This window comes from Pyxicephalus adspersus, chromosome 7, assembly GCF_032062135.1.
Source record: "Pyxicephalus adspersus chromosome 7, UCB_Pads_2.0, whole genome shotgun sequence".
Taxonomy (NCBI): Eukaryota; Metazoa; Chordata; class Amphibia; order Anura; family Pyxicephalidae; genus Pyxicephalus; species Pyxicephalus adspersus.
In genome coordinates, this window is record NC_092864.1 from 33833879 (window position 1) to 33850158 (window position 16280).

The window sequence follows — 16280 nt, forward strand, 5'->3', positions numbered from 1 at the left end:
GCTTTTTGTTAAGCTACTTGCCCAGCTATTGACTTAAAAAGAAAAAAAAATACTAAAAGAAAAAAAAAATTAAAAAGAAAATACATTTTTATTAATACTAGGCTTCTGATTTGTATTTTAATTTCAACTGTTGTTTTTTGTGTATTTTTTTATATATAGTTATATTGAATTTTCTAAGCTTTATACAATTACAATTTTCTTTTAGGCTACCCAAGCTGCAAGGAAGCCCAAAGCAGATGGACAGCTTGATAACTCCATTCTCAACTCTTCCTTAGTCCCAAACTCTATTTTGGTGGACCCTGTTGCTGGTATCACTGGTGCCAGTTTTCCAAAGCCCTCAACTTCAGCATTTCCGGCACCTGTAGCCCTGAACTCAGGAAGCATGCCCATTCAAGGAACCCATAACTCGGATGAACTGCCAATTATAACGATGCCTGGTACTTCCTACGCCATGGCATCTCATCACGAATGGCCTCAACACCCTGAGCAACCCAGAAATGATCAATCATTCACCCAAAAGCAAGATGGTTCCCTTGCATCTGGTCAGTACAATATGACTGCCACTCAGCTCCACCCTGGCTTACATCATCGGTCTGAGAAAGGTTCTGAGCATGCAGTGAAGCAGGAACACACTCACAAAACATCCAGCAGCAAACACCATGGACAAATTTACGCTCCACCTGTGGCAATGTCCCATAAAATGTCTCTGGACAAGTACAGAGAGAAACGAAAGCTTGAATCTGAGATTGATGTTCGAGATCAGATAGTATCTGTCCACCTTGATCAGCCCCAACAGCCTCACAAAAAACACGTGCAAGTTCCTGGCGGTAGCTCCGTCTCCTCACCTATCAAAATGAAAATTCCTATTTCTACCGCAGAGAAAACAGATAGACATTCTTCCGACAAAAAAGATAAAAGCGGCTCCCTGAAGTTGCGGATACCTATCCCTCCGACGGAGAGAGGGTCAAGTAAAGAAGACTTAAAAATGAAAATAAAAGTGTCTTCTGCTGACCGACACAGCTCATCTGACGAAGGCAGTGGCAAGAGTAAGCACTCGAGCCCACACGTCAGCAAGGACAAGCACAAAGATCATTCTTCAAGTCGGCATCACAGCAGCCACAAGCATTCCCATATACACTACAGCGGTGGGAGCAGCAACAGTAGCAATAAACTTTGCATGGATGGGATGCCAACGACCGTTTTACGGAGTCCTGTTGGTGTGCCCAACGATGGTGGTACCTCGAGCTCCAGCTCCTCAAGGAAGAGGCCGCATTCCAATGACGCCTCTTACAACCACCACACCAAAATGAGCAAAAGTTCCAAAAGTTCAGGTAGTGCCACTAGTTCATCTGTTAAGCAGTATATATCCTCGCACAACGCTGTTCTTAACCATACATTACTCCCTCCCCCCCCTGTCACATACCAGGTGGGCTACGGGCATCTCAGCACGCTTGTCAAACTAGAAAAAAAGCCTGTGGAGACCAACGGCCCTGATGCCAGTCACGAGTACGGTGCAAACAGCCAGCACATGGACTACAAAGATACATTCGACATGCTCGATTCGCTGTTAAGTGCCCAGGGAATGAACATGTGATTAGCTCTTTTTAATTTTAACGGCTTCTCCCTGCCCACTCCTCCCCCCCATCACCTTCCCAACTCCCTTTGCCTATTCCCCTTTTTAATGTGTAAATATTATATATATATTTCTTTTTAATTTAAAAAAAAAAAGTTGGTATGGAAAAAAACTTCCTTATCTAACCAATGGTAACAACCGTTGCCACAATTTCAATAAATCTTTAAATGCTGCTCTTATCCCTCAAAAAAGAGGTTTAGTGAAAATATCTATCTCCACATACGATAGTGTTATAAATACTGTAATTGCATGGAAGGTGCAAAACAAAAACAAAACTCAGTATTTCTTCAATTCTATGAACATATTAGAGCGGAAGGGTATGCTTCTAAGTCGATAGATTGCTTCAAGCCTGGTTGACTCTGCCTTCAGCGTTGGCTACCCAGCAGTTTTTTGATGCTTAGATTTTGTCAGATGTGTGTTTAAATTTTTTTTTTGTATATTTAAAAAAATGTATGTATGATATGCATGCCTCATAGATAAAGGGATAAAACAGAATATACAGACAACTGTTTACAAGAAGGTGGAGAAGAAAATGTACATACATTTTTGTATGTTTAGATATACCATAAAATACTCAGGTTTGGAGCTGCTTGTAAGAATAACAATATACAGATTTAACTTTATTTTATCTCGTCATAGTCCATCAAAAGTCCTAAACAAAAGAAATACAACTTCTCATCTCCTTTTGAAAAAATAATTCTATTTTGTGCTACAGTGGCCTGGAATCAGTGGGCTTTTGTGGCACTAAGACAGTTAAACTGTAGGCCTTAATGGAATCAGCTTAAAAACCACTAAAGAGGACGTTTTGTTGTAACCCATGGAGGAGACATCCCTGTATCCATCACCAGAGCAGCAGTAGGGGGCACGTGGCTCCTTTTTACTTTTTTTTTTTTTATTGTTTTTAACATGGTAACTGGCTCTTTCTCAGTCCTCAGGGTTGCGAAGGAAATAGGAAAAAAAAAGAAAAAAGCAAAGTTTACATAATCTTTTGCTGTGAAGTGCATTTTAAGTGTTTATTGGCTTGATGCAGTAATATAGACAAGAGTTGATAATGGTATTTGTAGGTTCATGTAATAAAAAAAAAACATTCATTTGTAAAAAAAACAAAAACAAAAAAAAAGAGAGAAAAAAAACCTTGTAGTGATCGGTTAAGTTTTATTTTTAACAAAAGTTATTTTATTAGCTTATGGGATCACTGTTTTTATTGGTGTGTCAGAATGTACTTGTCATTTTGCCAATTCATGCATTTTCCGAATAAATGCAGTCTTCACACAAGAGTCAAAATTGCTACCCCATTTTTATTTTTTTCCCAGTGGGGCAGTTTTCCCTTTTTTTTTGTTAATATTATAAAGCATTGTACATTGTAAGATTAGACATTGGAGGATTTCATCTTTCCTTTATTTGTGTCCCAGTGGAAACACCTGCCCCTCCATTCGATCACTGTCTATTTGCGTCTGGATGTTGAGTGTTCATAGTATGTGCAGTCTGTTATAATGAAATTGTAGATATTTTTTTTTTTTTTTTTACTTTTTCTGTTTATTTGCTCGTTCTAAAACTTCTTAGGCCTAACCAGTGACTAGTCTTTCTCATTTACTGTACATGTACTCAATGCTGACAGACCATAAAATAAAGCGTATATTTTTATTCATATTTTGTATTTGAAAAGTACTGTATGCACTATTGTTGGTCACTTTGGGGTGGGGGGTTTAGAAACTGGAAAGTGTGTGTTAATGTAAGACACTGTTCCTGTTAAATGCCTGTGTGAATTGGTGGGAGCTATTTTCCTGAACAAACCTTGCAGCCTATCTGTCCATTAGGAATGCTTGATAGGAAGTGAGGTCCTAAGCTCCTGCAATGTAGTTTACATGAGATAACTGCCCTGGCCACGTGGCAGAATTTAGTGGAACAGGTTAAACAAGCTCTGGGGCACTGCAGGACATGTTGTCTGGACTGTAACACTGTATACTTGGGACATTCATATTCTGCTCTAATGCTATATACCCAGACATCATTTTTATTGTTAGTCAGATTTTTGGGTGAATGCACAGGCCGTGACATTTGAGATGGTCCTAGCCAGTATGCAATTTTTTTTTAATGAAACAGTGGGCATCCTTGCTATAAACCAATGACTACTCTCTAGCCTTACAGTGTATACATGTATTATTGATATTGTTAAGACAGAATGATAATAAATGTAAATACATCTTTGCGCGATGACTTTATACCTGCATCTTCTTTTTTTTTTCTATATGTGTTCTGGATATTTATTTGTGTGTGTGCCTCTTCGACATTTATTTAGTACATAGCTGAGGAATTCATGGCCATTGCACCCAAAAATTGGGCTGCCATGTGTAAATCCTAAACATTTTCCTGCTCTGATTAACTTACTACTGAATATACTGGCCCCTGAAATGATGGCTCCTTTTAGCCTACAATCTTTAGGGATTGTTCTTCTTTTGCTTTTAGTTTTCTTTTTAACCTTTGTCTTAAAACAGTTCTTACAGGCCATGAAAAAATAAAGCAGCCAGCACATTTAAGAGCATATTTAGAAGATACAAAAAATTTCTGATCTTGCCTAAATTCAGTGTCCTTGTCACTTCTGTGGGCTTAAAAAAAGGCTTAAACAATTCTATCACTTATGTAAACCTCTAGTCCCATCAATCCACCATATAATGGGCATACAAAAAAGCATATTTAAATTTCAGCCTCTAACAACCAAAATTTTATCCTTAGATAACATAAAGAAGTGAGTGTTTGTAGCTTTACAGTGAAAACAAAGGTAAAGACAGAAAATTAATACAGCCATATGTCCTCTAAAGACTGCTAAGCTGTAATTTTCCATTTGTCTAGATATGCTTTAAATCCAAATGCATTCTATAAATGACCATTGCTAGTCCTTTTTCTTACCCATTAATATTATCTTACTATTATTAATAAACGGGTACAGTGTTTTACATTAAATAGCACATTGTACTTGCACTTGGAGGTTGTAGGTCCTTATTGTCAACTCCTTAATTACTAGATAGTAGCTTGGCAACTCTAAAATATCACCTTTATCTGAAGGCTGGGCAATAATATGATGCTGCACTGTAATTAGCTGGGCCATCAGCCAATTGAAAATAATTGAAAAAAGGGGATGGTGTCATGTATTCAGACAGATAGAATAGTGAATAGAAAAAAGCTGTTTGACATTAAAGGCCTCCTATTAACGACAATAGTATGATTGCTGGCTCCTTATATCTCAGCTTTGCAGTGAGACATTTTTACTGGATTTTTCAGTTATTCCGTAATGTAGTGGCAATTAGACTTAAAGCAGAACCAAAACTGCAATACTCATCCTTCCCCATTTCCTCGCAGAGTGCCACAATCTTTTTTTCCCTTCCTAGATAATTATCTTAGGCCATCTTGATTGGCATGTCTGGGTGACCCAATTCCCGCCCAGGTGTATGGAGAGTTCATTGCTGGTTGTTCTTTAGCTTAACCGATACCTGGAGTGAGGCCTACCTGACCTGGAGTTATCAGGCAGGTAGGATAGATTATTGCAGAAGGAACATCACCTGTCCCTTCCTGCAATAATGTTTTGCCTGATTGTGGATTGGAACTTTAGTTACTCTTTACGGTTGGTATCATGCCGCTGATGGATTCTAAGTACTGTGAAAGGAACAAATGTGTAATTGACTTTCTTGCCCTGGTCAGGTACCGATCATTTTCCATCAACCTTATCAACAATATAAGGTATGAGTGCGGCATTTACCTTACTTATGCACACCATACTAATGCTTGAAAAGACTGTTTACTATAGGCCAGAAGACATTGTTTTCTGTATTTTTCCCAATTGTGGTCTACCTATAGATTCAGTAAAATTCCTATATGTATATTGGACAGTGATACATTTTTATTATTTTTTGCTTCCGTTCCAAACCACACCAAACGTAGATTTTAGCAAGATTTGATTGATGTATCAACTTGAATTCCAGGGGTTCAACAAATATTACATTAGCTATTTAGGATTTTTTATAAATAGGTCCCCACCTTTCCCTGTTTTCAAATGCTCCATTTTGCATAGAACAGTTCTCTGTATGTTTTAGGTGGTTGTCCATCTCTTCTGCAAAGCACTGTCCTATATCACATGTAGCATTTGGTTAAATCTGACTAGATGCTATAGCCCTTTACACATCCTATTTATCAGTCTGCTTTTGTTATCATTCTTATATTTTACACCAGTGTCATAACCTTCCTAACCAAGTATCAGTTTTGTGGTGTTTTTGATCATGCTTTAGAGCTGTTTCCCCCCTTACTGTCTGCATGCTTTTCTCTTACCTTTACTTTGAGCATTTTCATCTTCATTTTATCCATCCAAAGGATCTTCTAAAATCAGGCATGCTTTAGATTTTCTTCACTAGCCTTACCCTCAGTTGTTTGTACCTTGTAGTAAACACTTTATATTTACTTGCATGCCTTCTTCTGTTTGTAGATTCAGATGACAAATGGCCTACCTACTGGAAAGTGCGCTTAGCTTAGTTAAAACTTTTTTTTGTATTAATAGAATTTTAAAATCACTTAGCACTGACACTTTGTGAGCATCTTGGCTTCATGGTGTTGCTTCACTCCCCAACTATATTTCCTCTAAGAATATACCAAATTGTTGATTTGGCCACACTGTTGTCTGATGGTCCCCTTTCTCAGCCTAAAGTTGTCTGGCTTTATATTGACAGCTCTTGGACATCATATATTTCATTGGCTTGACTTCCAATTGCAAATTCTAAACTTGGACTTTAATTCAGACCTTTTACCTTCATAATTGTTGTTGAAGTCACATGGGAATTTCCTTCACTGGTCGTGAAACAGCTGATCAGTTTATTGTTCAATTGCTTTTCATTTTGAAAAGAATTTATTTCAATATATGGCGTAGTCATTTCTAGGCATTCAACCAATAAGGATGTATATTCTTTAAGTGCAGTCTAGCAGTGTGTACTTCTAGCCTTCACTGGTAACTCAAAATCAAACCTTTAAAGGTAAAAAGATAAAGTAACATTACTTCATCCATGTCAGAATATTTATGAACATATCTTTGATTAGGTTTACACATAAGTGAGGTTTTTTTTAATTTTCCTCTTCCTCACGGCAAGAACAATTGCCTTTGAGGCTGAATAGGGGCCGCCAGATGGCAAATGTGCATACGCTGGTAAGAACCGGTGATGAAGTTTGAGTGTTCGAATGGCTGGCAGGTTGCCAGCCACATTAAGCTCTGTTTAATCTCAAGGCAGGTGTGAACCATGTCCTAACAAGTGGCTGCCCATTTTTTTTTTAATGATTATCCCACATAACCAGGAACTGGAAATCCTTTGAGTGGCCTTCTTGTGAAGTCTTAAAAATATCCCTCAACATTCATTCTGGTCTAAGGATGTAGCTTTAAATCCAACCCGAGAATAAGCAACAATTGTCCATATACAAGAGATGTTTTACTTGAATCTTGCTGTGCTTTGTATATTTCCTCAAGATCTCTGTCGAAAGCCAGTGAATCTGCCTTCTGTGTCGAGTTTTCTGTAGTAAAGACCAACATGTGTTCCCCGCTTTCCTGTTACAAGGTGACTTGTGCCCTACCCAGTAGTTTTCTGCAGGCAGCTTGTAGCGGATGAACCTACTGATCCCCTTCCACATGTCTCTTGTGCAAAGTGATGATCCTGCAGCTTTTACTAGGTGGTAATTGGGTTTGCAAAGGTATTTGGGGCATCACTTGTATCTTTTTCAGTAGTAGTTGAAAATTTGTCTCTAAAATTTAGGCTTTAAAGGAGAATATTTTTTGTTCCTTTTGGCAGATGGGATGTTATTTGTCCAAGTATGGAGCCCTTCCCGTGTCCTTATAGATCTATATTGCCCACTGAAATCTTCCTTTAAGACAGAGGGGAATGAGAAACATAGGCAGCAAATCTTGTTAGGTTAAAGACACCAGTCTGGAGAAGAATGGATGAATTTTGTTAAGGATGTACAGTGCAGTCAACCTTTTATGAAAACATTTAAAATATGTAGTACATAGAAACCTATTCTTATTCTGAATTTTTAGTTGACAAAGTTAAAGTTAAGGTACCAGTTCTGTTTCTGTTTTTGCACATATTGTACATCACATTGTGGTTAGTCCACTGATTGGGAAGGTAATACCATCACTTTTACTTGTGTTAAATGATACTCTGCTTAGGGCCACATTTCTTCCCACCCCAAATATGGACTCACAGCAGGCAACTGAAAAATGGTGGCCAAATAATACTGCTGTAAAAATCCTGTGTGTTCACTCTGTCCACCTTCAACTATCCCCTGCTTTAGTTTAGTCAGAGGTCTATCTATAAATGTTTTCACGCAACATTTAGAAATCTTTCAAGACATTTGTTTAGTAAAAAGTTTTGGAATCATAGAAAAAGTTTGTTTACCCATTTAATTGAATCCAGTGTGAAAAATGGGTAAATATTGGGTGAATCTTGGGTGTAAACATTTATAAATGGGACCCTTTAGGAGTAAAAGATGTTAGCAAGTGGGGTGTGTAAAGGAACACTCAAATATTTTTCTGTTGGATTAAGGTTTGGTGTGTGAACTCCATTTTCTCTTAATGTGTTTTTTAAATGTTTGGTCCCAAGGATGAAATCAAATGAAAGTTTACCTCCAAACCAAAAAGTATTCCGTGTTCTCCTTCCCCTAAGAACTGCGGTTGCTAACAGTACGGCCCAGCCTATGTGGTCTCCCAGATGTGTAAGTAGGGAGCCCATTTACCATGCAAAGCAGTAATGTGCATTGAAGTGCTATTAAGAATGAATGAATCCGCAGTGAACCATTGTGTAGGTTACATTCATTTCTGTTTGATGTTATCATGCTTTGTGTGTGTATCAGTGCACAGATGTGAAAGAGCCTAAATGTAGCTGTACTGTGTCTGGCGGCTATCGTAACACAATACAGTTTTTACAGTGACTTATGGTTGGAATTTCATGAATATCATTTAGTATGCTATATCATTACATATATTTTCTTTACATTGTAGTCACATGTGCATTCCTCTGGTGTCTGAATTACCACTGTATGACATTATTAGAGCTGAATTACCACTGTATGACATTATTAGAGCGAACTTCTGCTCATTAGGTCTTGCAGCCTCTTATAGTTAGTGACATACCAAATTGAGAGTTGTATGTGCAGAGCAAATTCTGTGGTGCAGATTCTTTTCTACTAATCAGTTCTAATATTCCAATCTACTTGTGGTATGACTTTGTTACTCGGATAACTAAACTTCTGTATTCCACCTTTCACATCATGTAAACATTTCTTGTATCCCCTTTTGATATGATGTTTTTGTAGGGGGGAGCACTATAGTTTCCAGATTCATGTGAGTTTAATATGTAAGTAAGTAATAATATACCTTTTGTATAATTTGATATAGAGTAGAATGCATGTGATGTGGATGAGAATAGTGTGTATTTAGAATGAGGGATTGATTTTCAGACTTCATTGATTAGGTGGGTTCTATATTAAAACTCTACTCCACACAAATGTTAGACTAGGTATGTTAAATTCAATGTAAGACACCTATTATGATTCTGTTAGCTACCTGAAGTAACCTAGGTGCCCTTTATAATTCCTTTGCTCATATTTAGAAATGGAGAAGCTACTTTCTGGGCTATTTAGGGCTACGTTGCTTTGAAAGATGCTGTACATTGCAACAATAGTGGACAATAGTGTACACACAACCTCAATTTACATGTGGTGATGCTCTATCATTAGGCACTAGGTTGTGTGTGTGAAGTGATCAGTTTGTATTACTATTTCAGGATAGAAAAGTGAGAGGCCATCTTCACTTTTCAATGTGGCAGATAAGTTTGCAATTCAAAAGTGGCTGCATGCAAAAAAATATTTTAGCAGACATAAGTTAAAATAATTGAATTGGTGAATTTTGACTTGGCAAGTGTACTTGTACATGACGTTTAGCTTTTTTTTTTTTTTAATCAGAGTAATACATATATGTTACTTTGTAATGCCTCGGTGGATGAAAATTGACACGTGGCTTTCATGTCCTGCACTGGATGAGAATGGTTAGAAGGCTCATCAAGCAGGTTGTAGATGGTCATTTCAGGATAAGTGCGTCTCAAACTAGTAGGCCTTTCATGCTAAGTATCAATTTAAAAGTGGCTTTTAATTTCTTTTCATTGTTCTGATAAAGTTTTGCATTGGAAAAATAGGTGGAAAGTGACTGTAGCGGGTAGCATTCCCGTTTTTTTAGCACGTCATGAGCTTTAGCACCCGTTTAAGTGGCAGCATTAAACCCAGGCAATCTATATAGATAGCAGAATCTCCCAACTATTTTTTATACATGCCACGTTAGATTGGCAGGTGAGAGCATAGTATAATTGTTCTTCTGAAATAAATGCTGTTTTCCAGGTAGACATTTGCATAATCAATGCACTCTTTTGGTCTGGTAAGGTGTAACAATTTACCAGCAAACCATTGGGGCAATGATTAATTCCTTCCTGTTGCTTCAATTGCTCTCATGGCCATCCTTAATATGGCAAGATATATGGATATGAAAAAATGTTGTAAATCAGCACTCTTAAAATTTTCTTCTTCTGTGGATCAAAGAAATGCTGTTACATAAGCCCTTAGGGCATGAACCAAACCATATGTAATTTTGTCAGTTCAATAAAGCATTTGATCTACAATTCTCTAAAATGCCACCACCTTCTGGTTGGGATTTCCACTGCAATTCAATGAAATGTGTATTTGGTAAGGGGGGGGGGTGTTATAATGAAGTAGATATTAAAACAAATCATGAGATGGAGTAGCTATTTGTAAGAAATATACTTTCTATGATCGTATGTGAAAGTTTTACTTTTCTACTTTTAAAATTGCCGTCTGAACAATTTTACAATAACATTTCAAGAATAAAGAAAAACACAAGTTGGGGAATCGACTTTAGCTGTTAGCCCTAGCAACCAGTTGTACTGTTGACCTTTTTTCTGTGCAACGTATGATAATGTGAATGTTAAGTGAATGTGTTTTTTTTTTCCTTACAGTAATTAGAAACCTATACATAAGTAACACACAAAAAAGACACACAGATAAAGCAACTTTTTGTCCCAGCAGTTTAAAATAACATTGATCACATATTTACTATTTATTGTAATTTGTAAGGACATATCATAGCTTCACTGACTGTAATACACTTCTAAGTATATTTGGGAGATTGAGTTGTCCATAGCTGAGTCATCTTTCTTTATATACTGTAATCAAGTCATGTTTTTGCAATAAAATGTATATATTTTTCAAAACGATTTGTGATATCTTTCATAAAGCTTTGATTTATTCTATAGTAATATATACAGACTTGCAGTGACATTGCTGCTAAATCACGAAGTAAGAAACGATGTCCAAAAGTGACTTTATGCTTACTGGTCTTGCAGCCTACCTGGCTGGTCTTTATGCTTTTCATGAAAAAAGTTAACCTTCATGCAACACAGTTGCAGGTGTTTACATGCATTGTGCCCTGCCATGCTTGTAGGTCCATCTGTTGACCCCCCTATGTTTCAGTACTCAATCGTAATATAGGGACCAGTGGAAGGAGCCATGATAGATTGTAAGCTCTTCGGGGCAGGGTCCTCTCCTGTGTCACTGTCTGTATCTGTCTTTCATTTGCAATCCCTATTTAACGTACAGCGCTGTGTAATATGTTGGCGCTTTATAAAAACTTTATTATTATTATTATTATTAATAATATTAATAATAATTAGTTATGATGCTCAGTAGAGAGCTAAGTGTCCAATACTTCCAGTGGTCTTGGCTATAAAGAATTCTCAGGACACCATAGCTTCTGAACAAAGGAATTTCTGTGCTAGGACAGGCAAGTATATTTTTTCTTTATATAAAATCCTATTTTTACAACAACCCTTGTTTCTAGTTATTTTCAACTAATTAGCTGTAAATTTTAAATAATGACTTTTATAACAAATTAACCCGCATTTTCTATTGGCTTATACAAAGATCATATTATATACACGTATCCCAAACTTGGAGTACTTCCAGTTTATCCAAGGTGAAAAGGACCTCTAAAGAAAGAAGCAGACAGTCAAATACCTTAAATAGCATGGTTGCAATAAATCCAAATGTTGAGTACTCATGCACCCTTGATCTATCCACATTTAAGTTGATATACTTGACTGACTGATATGAATATTAATTTTCAGCCTTTAGGCCACCTATACTCAAAGTTTTGGCATTGTTTAGTTTGGTGGTTTACAATTTGCCTCAGTCGCTCTGCAGACAGTCCTTGCCTGACTACTTTTCTAGAAATAATTAATTAATGGATATTCTGTCTGCCCATCATTGTTTACCCAATGTACAGCTAGTGCCATGGTGTCTGCTCATTGTGTTTGTTATGCTAAATGAACCGACTTAACTGCTTTATCTTACATCTAGTAATGACTTTCAGTTAGATCCTTACCATGAATATTTGAACATATGTAGTTCAACTGTTGAGCCAATGATCCAAAGAACTTTCTTTGTAATTTGCATTCTCACTTAAGGAGAAACTAAACTAAAAAAAAAACAAAAAAAAAAAAAACGCCTTCAATCCCGCAGGGCAGTCTGATCCAAATGGGGGTTGTCTTCCATCTGGTCCCGTGTCGTCCCGGCATTCGTCCTGGAGCATTTTCTCCTATCTTGCGCCTGGGTCGGGTGATGTTGAAAAAAAAAAATTGCTGATCTCACTGTGCATGTGTGAGATCTGCACATTTTTCTTTGAACTAAAAGGCTCCTAGAGCATCCCGGGCATGTGCAGAAGGAGCACCCAAAAGCCTCCCGGGATGCCTACTCCATTAATAGGCGAGTTAAAAAAAAAAAAAAAAGGTGTTCCACTAAAAAAACTATTTTTACATTACATAAAAGGGTTATCTATCCTTTTATGTAAAGTAAAATTTTCTGAGTTTAGGTACACTTTAAAGTAGGTGTGAGTATAATCTAATAGTTATGCAGGTTCCAGTTGCAACAGAGCAAGACAAGGTAAATGGCACAATCCTATCCCATCACATAATGACAGTGTTGGGCTTTGAAAAGGTGCCAGCCTGCCTACCTATATCAGAATGTTCTCATCGATCCATTGAAATCAATAAATGCATAAAATATAAAATCTTACTTTTAGACAAACTATTAACCCTCTGAGAATAGGGAACAATTAATTTATTAAAAGCTTTTAATTCTTTTAATTTTGCAACTTCACTGCCCCAAATTACAGTATTAAAGAATGTGTTGATCCACCAAAATGTCTGAAAGTTAAACCTTTTTACAATTTTGTTTTTCTAAAGGTTTAATGACTGTTTCCAAAATACATAGTTGCTTCGTCATTCAGCCATCTTTAGGAATTCAACGCTAGTGAGTAAATGTGGCTAAACTTTTTGTATTATAGGGAATTAGTGATTAAAAAGTGTAGCCAAACACTGACCTGGAAATTCTAATCTATGTGATTTACTTATTGAATCTTAAAATTGTTCTGTGAACATTGTGTGAACACTTTTGTTTTTGAACTTGAAACTGTGTGATACCATTACTTTCAACTTCTATAGCAAGAATAAATGTCCTGTCATTTTCTTTTGAGAATGTTTTGTAAAAAGGTAATTCAGAATCGTGTACACGGGTTGTCGAGGGGTTGAAGTTCTGTGGTGTTTTGTGAATCTATTTATTGTTTTTACGGTTTTATGTCAAACTTTGTTTAAAGATGTCCACTGACCTAGGTGAAGTTTCTCGTTGGCTAAATACGAGTATGTGGTTTTTTTAATTCAGTTTAAGTATTTGTTCTAAGATTATCTACAGAAACGTTGGTTAGGGTTTTATATATTACTTTTTACAACTCGGGCTTATTGCTTTGCGTACAGTAATATAACCACATTTAGGGTTTATTCTATTTCAATGTTTTTTTGTGAACTTTTGGTATAGAAAAAAAAGGAATTAACAATATAAACAATTGAGAATAAGGCTAGTCTGACGAGAATCTGACGTGTATAGTGGCTGTCCGACATTAATCCTGGATCCGTCCTGACAGATTCATGAACAATGAATGACCGCAGTGTAAGTGAAGGTGAGAGAGCGCACTGTGGTGCCACTTGCTTTATCTCCCCCCTCCCCTTTCTATAGACAGAATGGCGCTGTATGTACAGCGCTTGTTCATTCAGTCTTTTGTTGTTGAAAAATATTGTGAAAGATCTTTTCATAGGAAAAAAAAACTAACATGTAAACGTCTGTACACCTAAAACAAGAAAGGAGGGACAATAGTGATAGACAATGGTATATAGGCTGTATTTAAGTAACCTGGGCAATTAAAACAGGGCATCTACAAAAGCAGAGGTGTGTCCTTCAGTGGTACAAAACTGTACAGTAGACCCAGAGGTAAATGCAGCTCCTCAATTTACTGGCGAGTAAAGCTTTGACCCAGCTACCAAGCCTCCTTTTAGGTAAATAGCCTTCCAGCACTCTGTATCTACCGTCTACTTGCACTTAATTTATTCTTCGGATCTTCTGATACTTTACCATAGATAACTTCTGCTAATTAATATTTTGGATCTCATACTTTAAAATTTCTAGATTTGTGAAATGACTCCTTTTATAAAAGTCTTTTCCTTGTATTGTCCTTGTCTATGTGCAATCAGTTAGTAATTGGCTGTACAGAATTGAAAGTGGTGTCTTTGAGAATGTTTAAGAACTAGGCTCTTCATGGTATCTTTTCCTCCCCAAACGTGTACCTTTTATCTCACATTGCACAGCATTTAGTTACTGTTGACTTAAAAGAAACCTATATCATTACCTGCTGAATGGTGTGCCTTCCTAACAGAAGCTGCTGTCAAATACTTAGCATAGGGCATTGCAGGGGGGATGTGGACTACTTGTACATAGGTAAACAATCCTGAAACTATCGGGCTCACTGTCAGGTCACTGGGTGTCTTTGTGTAGTTGCACACACTAAAACAATTAGGAGAGAAAGTACTTCAAAGTATCTGTAGATGGTGGAACAGTTGCCTCCTGATCATTGGAAACGCCATAGGCAAATAAAATATGGCAAGACCTACAAGTGGTCATTATCACAAAGCTAAAACCATATTTAAAACAAGTTAAAATACTAAGCCTAGCACTTGAAATTGCAGAAGGAGGGACTTTTACCTGCAATAGTCTTTGGTCTGGTGCTTTTCCTTTCAGAAGGTTTGCTCCAGCAGATGACTACTCATTTCCAGACTGAATGATGCTGGCAAAACTATTATGGACACCCTATAGGTATATTGCATGCCATTCTAGGGTCAGCTGCTTCACTAAGTGACAGTCATTAAGCAAAATAAGTGCAGGAGTAATGGCTACCTACTGTGGCTCTGTGACCTGTGATGTCACTGGGCCAGCAAATAGGCCTTTGGGGATTTGTTTAGGTATGTTTTACTTTTTTATTTAATTTATTTTTTTGGGTGTAGCTGTTGCTTTAGAGCAGCTGCCTGAGACTTTGCACAGCTGTTCAATACCTGGTCACACTAATGGCTCCGATTTCACTGGCTACTGGGCGCCAATTATGGTGGTTTTCAATCACATTAGCTGTGATGCAGGCTAGAGGTTTCAAAGAGTAAAATAAGCCTTTATGTTGCAATGGTGTCTGAAGTGTACCCCCTGTTAATTGATGCGTTTGTCAGATAGACATATATAAAATTTGTTCCACAAAAAGTTATGTTTTCTAAAAACATATAAACTGGCTATGGAATTTAGCTATTAACTGATACATATTTGCTATATTTGCCCTGGGTCACCAAGTTACAATACTCACAAACAGTTTTGGCCTTGAATTTGGAAGCACTCCTACATTCCATATTTTTTCCTGTGGACTTATCGTAAATCTAAACACCATTGTGCTGTGAGCCTTAAGCTACATACACACTTCCAATTATTATCGTTGGAAAACGAACGACGAACGTTCATGCACGATATATACGAACGATCGTATAGCACCGATCCTGCACATAGAGTTAACGACACGATCGTTCGTAGATATTGTACACACAATAGATACGATCGTTTGAGCGATAGAGGAACTATGTGCACGACAGGAAAGTGAACGGACGTTCGTTCATCACGCATGCTCTGACCATGGACGATCACCGAACGACCGTACACACGAACGATGTTCAACGATCGTCGTCCAATCCGATCCGTCGGTCCGGTCGTTCGTTTCCAGCGACTTTCCTCGTTCGTCGGCGTCGTTGGTTACTTTTTTACGAACGATTTTTTGCCCAATCGATCGTTCGTCGTTCCATTGGAACGATAAAAATTGGAAGTGTGTACGCACCTTTAGTCTACAAGTGATAGTTTCCCTTTTTGTTCCTATTGCTCTTTCAAAACTCTCAACATTTGCCTATTTACGAAGCTTCACTGAAGAATTTTTACTTTAACTGCTTATAGTGGTTAAGAGTGAAAATAGTCCTGGAAATTAACTTTAAAGATTCTGGTTTCCTATTACATTTACCTAGGGTGTTTGCCAATATCTTGACTCCTTATCCAGATCATATGGGGTCTAGGAATAGATACCCTGCTTCCTTAAATCTCCCTCAAAGTCTATTTCTAAGCTAGCAGGTCTCAGTTTACATGTAGATTC

General features: G+C 37.3%; 1 protein-coding gene across 3 annotated transcripts in view; it reads left to right on the plus strand.

Moving 5' to 3' along the window:
* CCNT2 (cyclin T2) overlaps positions 1–16280 on the plus strand; it is a 39079-nt gene that overhangs the window by 9354 nt on the left and 13445 nt on the right. The window contains exons 9-10 of one of the 3 annotated variants that reach the window (XM_072418085.1): positions 206–1331; positions 1427–10938. In XM_072418085.1, coding sequence (XP_072274186.1) covers positions 206–1331; positions 1427–1494 — 1194 coding nt within the window. In that variant the 3' untranslated portion in view covers positions 1495–10938. Of the gene's footprint in view, positions 1–205; positions 10939–16280 lie in introns of those variants that run through there. The other 2 variants (XM_072418086.1, XM_072418084.1) reach the window with 2 other exon arrangements.